This window comes from Aspergillus brasiliensis (genome assembly GCF_001889945.1).
Source record: "Aspergillus brasiliensis CBS 101740 unplaced genomic scaffold ASPBRscaffold_8, whole genome shotgun sequence".
Classification (NCBI taxonomy): Eukaryota; Fungi; Ascomycota; class Eurotiomycetes; order Eurotiales; family Aspergillaceae; genus Aspergillus; species Aspergillus brasiliensis.
Genome location: NW_027137449.1, coordinates 1,353,798 through 1,366,954, shown reverse-complemented (window position 1 = coordinate 1,366,954; position 13,157 = coordinate 1,353,798). Strand labels below are relative to the sequence as shown.

The 13,157-nt window shown below is 52.1% G+C and overlaps 4 protein-coding genes across 4 annotated transcripts; 3 read left to right on the top strand and 1 right to left on the bottom strand.

The window, feature by feature from the left end:
* Nucleotides 1–903: 903 nt before the first annotated feature.
* rpt4 (proteasome regulatory particle base subunit RPT4) lies at nucleotides 904–2,323 on the top strand (the record flags this gene model as incomplete). The annotated part of the gene is made up of 4 exons (XM_067618064.1): nucleotides 904–1,120; nucleotides 1,228–1,614; nucleotides 1,679–2,135; nucleotides 2,203–2,323. The coding sequence occupies 4 exons, from the start codon at nucleotides 904–906 to the stop codon at nucleotides 2,321–2,323; spliced, it is 1,182 nt and encodes a 393-aa protein (XP_067478002.1).
* Nucleotides 2,324–2,974: 651 nt separating this feature from the next.
* On the top strand, nucleotides 2,975–5,940 carry ASPBRDRAFT_637224 (glycoside hydrolase family 47 protein). The gene is made up of 3 exons (XM_067628431.1): nucleotides 2,975–3,848; nucleotides 3,940–4,584; nucleotides 4,643–5,940. The coding sequence occupies exons 1-3, from the start codon at nucleotides 3,353–3,355 to the stop codon at nucleotides 5,692–5,694; spliced, it is 2,193 nt and encodes a 730-aa protein (XP_067478001.1). The 5' UTR covers nucleotides 2,975–3,352; the 3' UTR covers nucleotides 5,695–5,940.
* A 245-nt stretch (nucleotides 5,941–6,185) lies between these two features.
* Nucleotides 6,186–7,436, bottom strand: ASPBRDRAFT_128819 (M20 family metallopeptidase; the record flags this gene model as incomplete). The annotated part of the gene is made up of 1 exon (XM_067618094.1): nucleotides 6,186–7,436. The coding sequence occupies one exon, from the start codon at nucleotides 7,434–7,436 to the stop codon at nucleotides 6,186–6,188; it is 1,251 nt and encodes a 416-aa protein (XP_067478000.1).
* Nucleotides 7,437–10,980: 3,544 nt separating this feature from the next.
* ASPBRDRAFT_197430 (uncharacterized protein) lies at nucleotides 10,981–12,616 on the top strand (the record flags this gene model as incomplete). Its single annotated transcript, XM_067621098.1, has 2 exons — nucleotides 10,981–11,293; nucleotides 11,412–12,616. 2 exons carry the CDS (start codon nucleotides 10,981–10,983, stop codon nucleotides 12,614–12,616), a joined length of 1,518 nt encoding a protein of 505 aa, XP_067477999.1.
* Nucleotides 12,617–13,157: the final 541 nt, after the last annotated feature.

Below are 13,157 nucleotides of genomic sequence, written 5' to 3'. Positions count from 1 at the left end.
GCCCCGGGAAAGCTCACGGTCTCGTCCTCCGAATCTTTCCAAGGGAATGGTGGGGCAGCCAGCATCTGTCGCTGCTCTCGCTGTTCTCGCTGGCTGAAGCTGCCTCTGCTGCTACGCTCCTCAGCGAGATCTTCCGCATTCCCTCGGGGTAAGGCGGGTGTTGCTTGTCGAGGACGGGGTGGACGATGCTCCATGGCTCCTCTTTCCCATGTTCCCTTCCCGGCCTGGGCCACGGCTAAAGGGTAATGATGCTTAAAATGATACAGATTGCAGATGCATCCTGTCACCTGTAGATAGGCCGCAATAACCCCTCCTTTTGACACAACTCGTTTAACGCACCTACCCCTCCATAGTCCCATGAACTCTCTGTAAAGCGTCCAGAACCAATTGGATTGGGTCAGAATACTACCAATCATATGAATTATGACCTGTCTCATACGTTGAGAGAGCTCTTCCAGATGCCCCTCAATGGGTGGGAAACCATCAGCGCTTCTTCTTGTTGTCTGGAAACTTCCATTGCGTAATGACGAAAATGCCCGCGGTCATTAGACGCCTGGATGCCTGAAAGGACCAGCCGGATAAAGATACTGCGGCTAGTGATAGATTTGTGGCCTTATCGCCTCGTGGCCTTGTCGCCTTCTAGCCTAGCTTTCCAGGCAGAAATATGATTATGTCATTGCCAATGCAACGGCATCATGTGATCATGATGAGCTGGTGGCTGCTGTGAGCTCCTCGACAGCTCGCCGAGCTGGATGCAGTAAGACCAAGTGCCGTCAACCAGCCTATCCCTTATCAATCCGTCCGCATATTCACCCTCCCGGGTCATTATCTTGCTCTTTTGGAACCACGGGGATCTTGTTCCGACTTCGCTCTGCATTTCGGTCTCCCTGATTACCTTACATCATGAACGGCGCCAGCGATCCGGAGAGAGAGCAGGCGCTCGAGGATTACAAGAGGAGCCTACTTGAGCTCCGAGAATGGGAAGCCAAGCTCAAGAACCTCCGTATGGGCATCAAGGACTTGCAACGAGAGTTCGACATTTCTGAAGAGAACATCAAGGCCCTGCAAAGTGTCGGCCAGATCATCGGAGAAGTGTTGAAGCAGCTGGATGAAGAGAGATGTAAGTTCATCCCTGTCTCTTGACCACTATGCCGTGTCTATTTCCGGGCAGGAACTTGTCCAAAGTATGCCACTTTGTTTGCCGGCATGAGGGCTGACCTGATCCAGTTATTGTCAAGGCATCATCCGGACCGCGTTATGTCGTCGGTTGCCGCTCGAAGGTCGATAAAGCAAAGCTCAAGCAGGGCACCCGTGTCGCCCTCGATATGACCACACTTACTATAATGAGAATGCTCCCGAGAGAGGTTGATCCGTTGGTATACAACATGTCACTGGAGGACCCAGGCCAGATCAACTTTGCAGGCATTGGTGGTCTAAACGAACAGATCCGCGAGCTTCGAGAAGTTATCGAGTTGCCGCTCAAGAACCCCGAGCTTTTCCAGAGAGTAGGAATCAAGCCGCCCAAGGGTGTACTTCTCTACGGTCCTCCGGGTACCGGAAAGACGTTGCTGGCACGAGCAGTGGCAAGCTCAATGGAGACCAACTTCCTGAAGGGTATGCGCATATCTGATTCTAGACGCGGCCTCAAGTAGGGCCTAGATTGCTGACTTTTCCCTAGTTGTCTCATCCGCTATTGTCGACAAGTACATTGGAGAATCCGCACGGTTAATAAGAGAGATGTTCGGATACGCCAAAGAACACGAGCCTTGCATTATCTTCATGGACGAAATTGACGCTATCGGTGGAAGACGTTTCTCGGAGGGTACCTCGGCCGATCGAGAAATCCAGCGTACATTGATGGAGCTTCTCAACCAGCTGGACGGTTTCGATTACCTTGGAAAGACAAAGATCATCATGGCTACGAATCGGCCTGACACGCTTGACCCGGCTCTGCTGCGAGCGGGTCGTCTCGACCGCAAGATCGAGATTCCCCTGCCCAACGAGGTCGGTCGGTTGGAGATCTTGAAGATCCACTCCAGCACCGTCCAACTGGATGGCGAGATCGACTTCGAGAGTGTGGTGAAGATGAGCGACGGACTGAACGGTGCTGATCTTCGCAACGTCGTTACAGAAGCGTATGTTTACTTCCCCTCATTACTCTTCCCGTTTTTCTTTACATGATTAGAACTAACATGGAGACAGTGGTCTATTTGCCATCAAGGATTACCGTGACGCGATCAATCAGGATGACTTCAACAGAGCGGTCCGCAAGGTGGCTGAGGCGAAGAAGCTGGAGGGCAAGCTGGAATACCAGAAGTTGTAGTCCCCGCTTGATTGAATACCTGAGAATTAGCCATGATGTAGAAAGCTATTATTTCCATCCTATGGGAAGACGACCTCCCAGTCTGCTTTATGCTCGTCTAATGTACACAATCCATGCATTGATAACGTCGTGCAGTTTGCAGCCTTGTACTTAGGTACGGTTAAATAGTAGCCCAATCTATCACATGGGGGAAGATTTCCCCACAGACTAGGCGAAGAAGGTGCATGGACCCGAGCATTGGACCCTGACCGGATAAGCATAATATCTGCCATGCGTTGAAATTGACGATCGAGCTTAAGCACTACCTATCTAGTATTGACGATGGCTTCTTTTCCAGGGACAGTGAATGCCGTCCGTTTTCCGCCAAGGCCGCGACCAAGGATCGGCATCCATGCGCTGAGGACAAGTTGAGCTAGGCGCCACATGGGTTTTACACGCGTCCATCGGAATGGCCGTCCTCACTTTTATGTAATGCTCGAATAAGTTCCCTAGGCGCCGAAGCATCTCCTCAGAGTACTTAGTAGTTGACACCTGTTCAGTATAGTGTGCATCGAAATCACGTCCGTTGGAGCCAACTTGCGACCGGATCACACGAGTCGCAAAGAGATCTGAATGTTTGGTTCGATCGGGGGCTGCTTAACTTTATCGGTAATACTGCCATTTGCTCTGCGATCTCACTATCACTGCAGCAGTTTCCAGTGCTTCTTTGGCTAACTGTTGAATGGCCTTTCCTCTTTTTCCTACTAGATCTGGAGCCGTTCGCCCCGTTATAGTCCTGCCGCGATACCGACTACTTACTACTTTTGGGGCTTACCCCAGATTACCTACGAACGAACGAAGTATCCTGTAACCAACTTCGAGACGCAAGACGACGTCCTTGTCCCAAGACTAGCCTCAATCCGAGACAAGACATTGAATCCATGCGAATAAATCCGACAGGCCTAATTCCTCGGACTTAGAGCGCGTCGGAGGTGTGGTCCTCCCTCGGTAGAGGACAGATATAGTAGTAGAAGCTTGGCGGTGGTGGTCATGTCTTTCCAGGCTCCTCGGAACAGTTCTCCATTTTCGTCTCAGCAACCGTTCCAGAATAACTACTGGCGTGCTAGTCGAAGCCCTGGGACCAACGGGCTGCCTGGCTATGGGTTTTCGCCACCGACTGGTATCTCCAACTCCCTGAACAATCCCCTCGGCGGCGACCGCACGCTCCCCATGTACAAAGACAAGCCCTACTTTGCCCCACGACGCACCGGTCCGAGAGCCAGACGGCGGAAGATCATATATAGTGGACTATGTCTGTTCGTTCTGCTCGCTCTCTGGTACTACACTGGCTCTGGTCAGCCGGAATGGAAGACACCGGACGCGGAGAAGGGCGCCGAGCTCTGGAAGTGGGTGCAAAGTTTTGAGGAGTCGGAACCGCCATACGATGGCAGCGCAGTGACGGAGAAGATTGACTGGGAAGCCAGGAGGGAGAAAGTCCGAGACGTCTTCATCGTCAGTTGGGATGGTTATGCGGCTAATGCGTGGGGTATGTCCTGAATGGAAAGAGAAGAAAAACACCACTCTCCCTGGTTCTTGGATGTTGGTGACTGACAATGGCCTTGTCGGCTGGTGATTAGGTTTCGATGAATACCACCCAATTGCCAAAAACGGCCGGCACATGATTGAAGGAGGAATGGGGTGGATAATTGTTGATGCGCTGGACACGTTGATGATTATGAACCTGACGTCGCGAGTGCAACATGCCCGCAGCTGGATCCACAACTCGTTGCAATACAACCAGGACCACGATGTGAATACCTTTGAGACTACCATTCGCATGCTGGGAGGCTTACTTTCTGCACACTATCTCTCCACGAACTATCCCGAGCTGGCTCCGCTTACGGATGACGATACAGGCGCGCCGGGAGAGGACTTGTATATCGAGAAGGCCACCGATCTGGCAGATCGACTGCTGGGCGCTTTTGAGTCCGGCACTGGAATCCCGTATGCGAGCATCAATCTTAACAAATCGGAGGGCCTGCCCTCGTACGCGGATAACGGTGCCTCATCCACTGCCGAAGCGACTACCCTCCAGCTGGAGTTTAAATACTTGGCCAAGCTGACGGGTGAGGCGGAGTACTGGCAGGCTGTGGAGAAGGTTATGGAGGTCGTGGACGACCAGAAGATGGAAGACGGATTGCTCCCAATTTACGTATATCCAGAAACCGGTGAATTCAAGGGTGATAACATCCGTCTCGGCAGCAGAGGCGATTCATACTATGGTATGCATCCAGATGTCTTTATGCATCAACCTCCAAACCCGCTGATTGATGTTTCTAGAATACCTCATCAAGCAGTACCTTCAAACGCAGGAGACTGAACCAATTTACAAGGACATGTGGGACGAGTCCCTCGTCGGCGTGCGCAAGCACTTGATCACCTATACGCAAAACGCTAAGTTGACCGTTCTGGGCGAACGCCCTGCTGGGCTGCACGGGGTCCTCTCCCCCAAGATGGACCACCTGGTGTGCTTCTATCCCGGCACCATCGCCCTCGCAGCAACAGGCGGACGTCCTCTTTCCGAAGCAAGACAGTCACCGGACTGGGGCCAACGCCAGGAGGAAGAGATTCTTCTAGCCCGAGAACTAACCAAGACCTGCTGGGCGACGTACCTAATCACGAAGACCGGCCTCGCGCCAGAGATCACCTACTTCAAGGTAGACGACCCTCGCGTCATGGAAACAGACATGTACCCAGACTCGACCATTGCCGAATCCAGCTCAGGCCAGCAAAAAGCCTCTGGCGAACTCCCCCTCCTCTCCAAATCCCTCTACCCCGTCAGTGACTACTCTACCAAATGGCGCGACGACCTCGATATCCACAAACAAGACCGCCACAACCTCCAACGCCCAGAGACCGTCGAATCCCTCTTCTACATGTACCGCATCACAGGAGACGACATCTACCGACACTGGGGCTGGGAGATGTTCAAGTCCTTCGTCAAGCACACCGCCGTAGTCGAGGACATCCCCGTAGATGAACTCAGCAAAGAAGACGCTTCCAGCTCGTCATCATCGGAAGAAGAAGACGAACTCCAGAAGTCGAAACCTCAGAAGATCACCGGCTTCACCTCGCTCTCAAACGCCGATGAGAACCCCCCAGTGAAGCGTGACAACATGGAGAGTTTCTGGATGGCAGAGACGCTCAAATACTTCTACCTACTATTCTCGGACCGCGACTTCATCTCTCTGGAAGACCATGTGTTCAATACAGAAGCGCATCCTCTCCCGCGATTTAAGCCAACGGGCGAGTTGAAGACCGGGTGGATGAGGAAAAGTCGGACGATAACGACATCGAGTGAGGTGATGGAGGAAGAGGAGGAGTCGGTATAATTTCTTTGATCATCTATTTTTGCTCTTAGATATTTCTTGGACTATGTTTCCTTGGGGATTTCTGAAAAAAATAAAAAAGAGAGCTTTTGAATTTCATCGTCTTTTGGTTTGATTTTCTTGATGCTTGCTTATAACTATTTTATTGCTCTCGCATTCTGGCTGGTTACATCCAAGGCAGGGACTTGGGTTTATCATCTATTTTCATTCATTATCTATCTGGTTTATTCTATATCTGGCAATGCTTCTACTGGTGTTATCACTAGTAGGTTCTGTTGCTCCGTGATTTGGCTTCATGGCTTTGTGTCTATCTGTACGATAGATCCTCTGGTACATACATTAACTTCCCCGTGGGGTATATATATCTTATATACATAATACGTACTACTACTAGTAGTAAGCGCAGGGAAACAATCGTCATCGTCGTTTCCTCGTTATATACACAGCATCGTGACTTGCCAGCTAGCTGATAGCTTAGCTGGTGGTCAATTTTCCTAAGTCCTGCGAGTCCGCTGCACAGCAGCCTCAATGAGCCGCTTGTACCCACGAACGGCCTCCTCCAATTGTCCGACAGTGATAGCCTCATTGTCACCATGCGCGACATGGATACTGCCCGGGCCATACAGGTAGCGCTTAACCCCGTCGGAGACCTTCAGGTTCGGCACATCCGTGCCATAATTCACCGTGGTGATCTCAAACCCGGGGACATCTGTATCCAGATCCTGGGGCGCGTACCCGCTAGGCCACGCAGCGAAGTCACAATACACATGCTCGTCACCACCAGTGGCATTTCTCACTGCACGTGCAACGATCTCCCTCGCCTCGTCGGGCGTACCCGCCGCCAGACGGATTGCCACTTCAGCGATGGCGGACGAGGGCACTACGTTGGCCGCGACGCCAGCGTCCACGCGTCCGATGTTCACGGTGGTTTCACCGTATTTATCGCTGGCGGGGAGTCCGCCCTCCGCCTCTCGGATCTTGCCTAGACGATCGACCCGCGATAAGGCGGGCAGGAGGGCGGAGATGGCGCTGCTACCGAGCCAGGGGTATCCCGAGTGAGCGGCTTGGCCGGTTGCGATGATGGGGAACTCCAACATGCCTTTGTGGCCGGCGACGAGGGCATGCTCGGTGGGTTCGCCGAAGACGACGGTGTGGTAGGGGGATGGGGAGGGGTTGAGAGTGGAGTTGTCGGAGAAGGTGCGCATGCCGAGGCCACCGACTTCTTCGTCGACGACGAAGAGGAGACCTAGGCTGGCAGTTGGATTGGATTCGAGGGTGTCGAGGGCGGCGAAGATTTGGGCGGCGACACTGGCTTTGGCGTCTACGGTGCCGCGGCCGGAGATGAGAATGTTGGAGTTGTTGTTTTGGTCATCGTGGAGCTTGTAGGGGATAAAGGGGGGTACTGTGTCGATGTGGCTGGTCAGAAGGATCTCGGGGCGGTCTTGGGAGGGCGCAGTGGATGGGTAGGCGAAGATGTTGAAGCGGTTGGGGTCGCCTTTGGCGGATGAGGGGACGGGCTGTTTGATCACGGTGAAGTTGTGCGATTCGAGGAATTCCGCCACGAAGGTGCCTACGGCCGTCTCGTTACCAGAAATGGAGGGGATCTGGACGAGGTCGCGGTGGAATGAGAGGAAAGGAGAGGCGTCAATGATGTCGGACGCGGTGGAGGCGAGAGACAAGAGGGTCTGCGGGGAGGCAGCCGAGGCTAGGCCGACGGCCGCGAGAAGGGAGATGGGGAATTTCATGGTTAAAGGAGGTCAATGGTGAGTGGGAAGGGACAAAGGCATTCCCTGGATGGAAGGTGGGTGTCAATTGGCTGATTAGAGAGACTGTGTAGAGGGATATAGGGATGAGGAGTGGAGATATTAGTTCGTGATGCTGGGATGAGGTTTCAAGGGAATGCAGGATTGAAGCGCGAGTTGGAGATAGCTATTGGTGCCTGAGGATAAAGGCAGCATTCAGGCAGGAGTGAGTCAGTCAGTCTGGACCTGCCTAATTGGGATTAGTATCTGGTCACGTCATTTCTGCTAATCTACTCCGTAGTTACAAGTAAAATTGAGGTTTGTATAGAGATTACTAGATACCAGATAGATCACCAGCAGGATGCAGACGATACCCTACAATGCACATACGGAGTACACAGTACTTTCTACTCCGTACTTGATATATGCACAAAAGAGCAATGAACGCTGGTCCTGCTTGGACTGGTGGTCCACCAACATCATGATGTAGAATCAACTGGAAATAGAAACGATCCGCTCAATTAACTTCCGCAGTCGGCCGACTCGTCAATAATGAAATACCGAAAATCTCATCGAGATTGTCCCCAGCGAGGCGGAATGACGTCCCTTAAACTTATTCTTCCACCCAAGTATAGAGCATCTGTTGTGTGCAATCGCCATCGTGCGTTTCGAGAATGAAGGACTGAGGATTGGAATAACTAGGCGGCAACTACAAAATATCCCGACCGACTTTGCCAGCCATTAAAAGAGATTCTCAGGAAGCAAAGCGCCAAGATCCCCTTACCGTTGGAGTTTTCCGCGGAACAGCGCCGGACTTCCACCCGCTCGAATAGCATTCTTGATGCGGTCGAGCTGGACTGAACCAAGGAAGAGAACATCAGAGTTAAGGGAGGCAAGGTTCCCGGTCGGTTGGCGCTGAAGCCATGTGGATCTGACGTCGGCACCAGACCTTTGAATGCTCACATTCTCACACACACACACACACACACACACACACACACAGAGAGAGAGAGAATCAATCAGAAGACAAGTTGAGGGATCCCATTCCTGTGCTCCTCATCCCCACTGCTGACTTGGCTCTCGCTTTCTACTGTATAGTACGGAGTATTAAGTTTACTAGTTGATAGAGAAACAATAATCATCTTAATAGAAAGTTAGGAAATATCATCATCATCAGAACTGGGGGCCCGGTCTAGTACCCAGACAGTGCCACGGCGAAATTCTCAATCTATCTCGTGTTCCCTCACACATTGAAGCACAACAGCTCCGGCCACTGCAAACTATTCATTCCACAACCCCCCCCCCCCGAGGTCTTCCCTCCCTTTTTTACTCCAACCTGCTGTTCCTTCGGGACTGGTCCGATGTCAAATCTATAGTGTGAGAGATGATGGTTGATAGGTCGTCGTACTTTCGGGTAATCTACCTTGGTCCCTGAAGGGGTATGACGACGGGGATGAAGGGTCGCACAGCGCGTTCACAAGCAGTGTAGGAATCCACCATCCACCATCCACTGGAGCTTTGTCTATCCGATGGGGGGATGCTCTGTGTTGGACCAGTCGAGTCGGTCAGAGTCTAGACAACTGCCTCTCCAGTCCCCACTACCCTCTCTGGGTTCCCTTGTTCGTCCGGCTTCTCTGTCCGTCTCCATCCTCGCTTGCTGTGTTGGAGACGGCGCCGATGTGCAGCCGTTGAAACCTGTCTGAGGGAGGATTTAGACATACACCACTCACCCACACACACAACACGACACACCACTGCGACTTAGGAATGATCATCCAATGCGAGTTCTTATTTAAACCATCCCAGTTGATTCTGGTTGCCGAGCTGCTCGCGGATTAGTACATACGAACACTACTACCATCACTCCCAAATTTCCTACTTTCCGGAGTAGTCATTCGACCGCGTGTCTTCTCCGACCCACGATGGCCACAGAAGCCCAAAGAACAATTGCGATCCATGGCCACTGAGGCCCGATCCATGGTTCCCCAGCCACGGAGCGAAACAGAGCCCTCCCAAGCCTGTCTAAGTTAGTGTAAACCCGACGATCATCCTGACTGTGGTTAACTAAATCTCTGGTTCTGTGGTTTCAACCGGTGGTTCTGGTTCTCTCCGCTCTAAAATATTTTCCCTGTTTCCTTTCTCTTTTTTTTTCTTCTATTTTTTGCCCATCGACAGCCCTAAAACTGGCCTGTCAGATGGCTGGGTCGACAGGGAAAAATTGGGCCCAGTCAGCAGGTTAGATAGCTCCGATAGAAGGAGAATTTAGTGACGAAAGGCTAAGACTGCGATCCAATGGATCAACTGGGGCAACGTTCGAAAGGAAAAAGGTCGACTGGATGCTGTCAAAAAAAGAAATAAGAAAAACCCGGCCTAATTTGTCAAGTGTCACAAGAAGATTTTCATCGCATCGCGGCGTGTAGAATATTAGCTATCAATAATGAAGCAACATTCTTGAGACACACACGCGCGCATTCTCACACACCTTCTCTGTGCTGCTGGGTTGTAGACATTGTTGTTACTATACGTGCTTTGTCTGTGCTTCCAGATCTTTTTTTCACATCTTCATCGCCTCCTCTTTTCCTTCTTCTTCTTCTTCTTCTCCTCATCTTTCCCCTCTCCTCGCCCCCTCACCAAATAACTTGACTCTCGACTCATAACTCTCGACTTTCTTCTCTCTTTCTTCCTCACTCACATTCACAACCCACCTCATATTTTCTCATCTCATCCTTCTTCGATTCCTAGATTCCTAGTCGCCCTTTCTTCTCGTCTCTCAAACATTCCTTCAGCATCCCCTCTTCTCCCCCCTTGAGTCGGATCCTGTAACCTCACCGCAATCATCAGCCTCCGATTGACTGCGGCCCACTGAGCTGTCAGCCGCGTCCCTTTGGGCCTCACGAACAATCCCGGCCAGTTGTTCGTTGACTGGGTACTTCGACAGGCTCCACGTCTTTGCCTGCCCTACCAGCGCGGACGGATTCTCAGCGTCTCCTTCCTTCAGGCCGTACTTCTTCAATCCGGGCCAAGCCTGTCAGTCAATCAATCAATTCCAAGCAGTCAGCGTCAGTCAGAAAGCCAGTCAGTTGCGCTTTCTCTTTCGCTTCTCTATCCATCAGAGCCTGTTCGCTGCTTCTGTTACTGCAAGGCGATTCCACCGCCACGCCACGTCGTCACAGACCATCTTCGTTCCTCGTGAACAATAAAGACGCTCTTCCCGGGCTCGTGGCGTCCCTTTGGTCCGATCGATCTTCCTTTCTTTTTTTCTGCCCTTCCTCTCACCTCTCGTTTCTTTGAACCGCCTTTTTCTTGGTAGTTCAAACAAACAAAAGAAAAACAATCCTCCCCGCCGGTCTGGGCAAGCAATCGAACACCGGATGATGTCCCGTCGGCCTTCAAATTGACTCCGTTCTCTCCTCCCCTGCGTTTCGCGTTATTCCTCCTCACGTCCGTTTCGCCCTGTTCCGGCACGTGAAGTGGAAGCCTCACCATCTGCGCGATCTCCAGTCACCGCTAGCCTGACTACTCCGCTAGTAGTCTTGACTCGTCCATCATGTTAAAACCCGCCCAGTTTCTGGATACCAGACGGCGCGATAGTTTTGAAACCATGGCTGAGTCGTCCCCGTCATCTCGCCAGCCTCCATCGCCCTGGACCAACACCACCACTTCCTCCTCCACGCCTGTTTCACCCGCCGTGTCTCTCTTTTCTGCCAAGGGCCACACGCGTTTTTCCAGCTCGGTTTCGTCCCTGGTTTCATCCCCGGGGCACGGGAACTCGATGGAGAGCTCGTCGCGGAATCCCTTGACAGGAGTGAAGGAAGAACCCTGTGGGTCTCAGCCCAGGGACCTCGAGGAGGATTATTTCCGTATGTTATTTGCCCTTGCTCCCAGCCCCCGTGCCTTTCCCTCTCTCTTTTTTTCTTGTCTCCTGCTTTATTCTCCGATATCCGTCTACTCGTTCATTAACCGATTCCTGCTCTACAGAACACTTTGACCAAGGCCTGTCGGTCGCCGAGGATTCATACTTCGCCTCTTTCGATACTTCTGACAGCTACGATCTAACGGATGCCGGCATGGATTATGCACAGTCGCCTAGGAATCGACGCTCCGATAGTATCTCCGCTCGGGGTCTCTCGCGCATCGGCTCTCGAATCTCCACCATCTCCACTCGCTGGAAGTCCAAACGTGCCTCCGATGGCCCGGACGGTGCAGATGCATTCGCAACACAGCTGCGTTCCCGCACTAATTCAGCATCATCCGCCATAGCCAGCCCCACTACAGGTTCTTTCACTCGCGTCAACTCGATCCAGGTTCCTCCATCGCCCGCCAGGACTATCTTTGAGGAGGCTATTAGCGAGGCCGGCGCGCAGCCCATCGATATCAGTAAAGCCAACCGGTACAGCCAGGAAGAGGATTCAGCCCCTCAAGCAACGACACCGCTACTGCCGCCGTTCATGGGCGATGAACCATCCTACCAGACCGCATCTCCCGTCCATTCTCCGTTACAATCCCCTTCAGTAGCCGACACTATGGTAGACGACGGCCCAGTTGTCTGCAGCGCTGTCGCGGATTTGCGATTAGCAGGCCTGCCTTCGCCACCCCTCTCGTCCAAGCCATCTGTCGCATCGTTCAATCGCCCGCGAGCCAGTACGGTACGGACGGTCTCGGGAGACGCGCCTCCATTCACGCTCTCCGACCCAAATGACGAATGGGCGAACAAACTCGGTCATGCCAACTTTACTATTCAACCGGAGCCTTATATACCCGAAACCTGTGACTTGGGAGCGTTTGCGCAGCTGCGCGCCGATTGGGACCTGGCTCAGTGCAACTTTATGCGGCATCTCGTTCGGACCGGCGAGCATTATGGGGTTACTTCCACGATCTACAAGCTCACAGAGGAGAAATGGGAGTCTATCAATCGCGAATGGCGCCGCCATCATGAGGCGATGCTGTCTGAGCTAGAAGTGACTGAAGGGCCCCGTCTGAGTTTGATGAAATCCCACTGTGACCCTTGTGACCCGGTCAAGATTCCTCGCCTCCATGACAACAAGTTTCCCGAGCTGGGCGATGGTGAAATTGTGGGTCCTATGAAAACCGCCCCAGCAGCGAATGGCTCCGGACTATGTCGTACGCGTTCGTTGAAACGCAATTTTGTCAAGTTCTTCCAGGATCTTGTTCTACGGTCCTAGTTCGACAGCCTTGACACGAACAAGGAAAACATTTAATGACGATAGACAGACTGCGGGAGGCTTACGATGTATACCATCTCACGACCTTTTTACGCCTCTCGAACGATTGATTCAGCGAGTGATGACTTATGCCTCTCCTATAGTATACATGTTGTGATGGATATGTTTTTATCCTTTTTTTTTTTTTGTTCCCTGTTTCTGTTCATGATCTGTGATTGCATAATGATGACTGATGACTTTTGCACCTGCGACTACTGACTCGCAGGGTGCAGTCCGTTCCTTAATGTTTGATCTCTGCATATGTACCCTCTTCCCCTGTTGTTAAATACTTGTTCGCGCCGACATGTATTGATAATGCTGTACACTGCCCAGCATCTCCTTTGTGTGTGTGTGTGTTCTCTCTACCGGCGATGCATTCCTTGCGTCATTGTCCTTGGCAAACAAAAAAGTAACCGTTAGGTTGCACCGTCTAATGACTGGAGAGGGGGAGTATGTGTGGATGCAAACTCAGGGGAAAGAGGGGTGACATGAAGCAGAAGAA

Coding starts and splice junctions, on each gene's coding strand:
- ASPBRDRAFT_637224 (XM_067628431.1), top strand. CDS start 3,353: ATGTCTTTCCAGGCTCCTCGGAACAGTTCTCCATTTTCGTCTCAGCAA. Junction 3,849..3,939: donor TTATGCGGCTAATGCGTGGG/GTATGTCCTGAA, acceptor GCTGGTGATTAG/GTTTCGATGAATACCACCCA. Junction 4,585..4,642: donor CAGAGGCGATTCATACTATG/GTATGCATCCAG, acceptor TGATGTTTCTAG/AATACCTCATCAAGCAGTAC.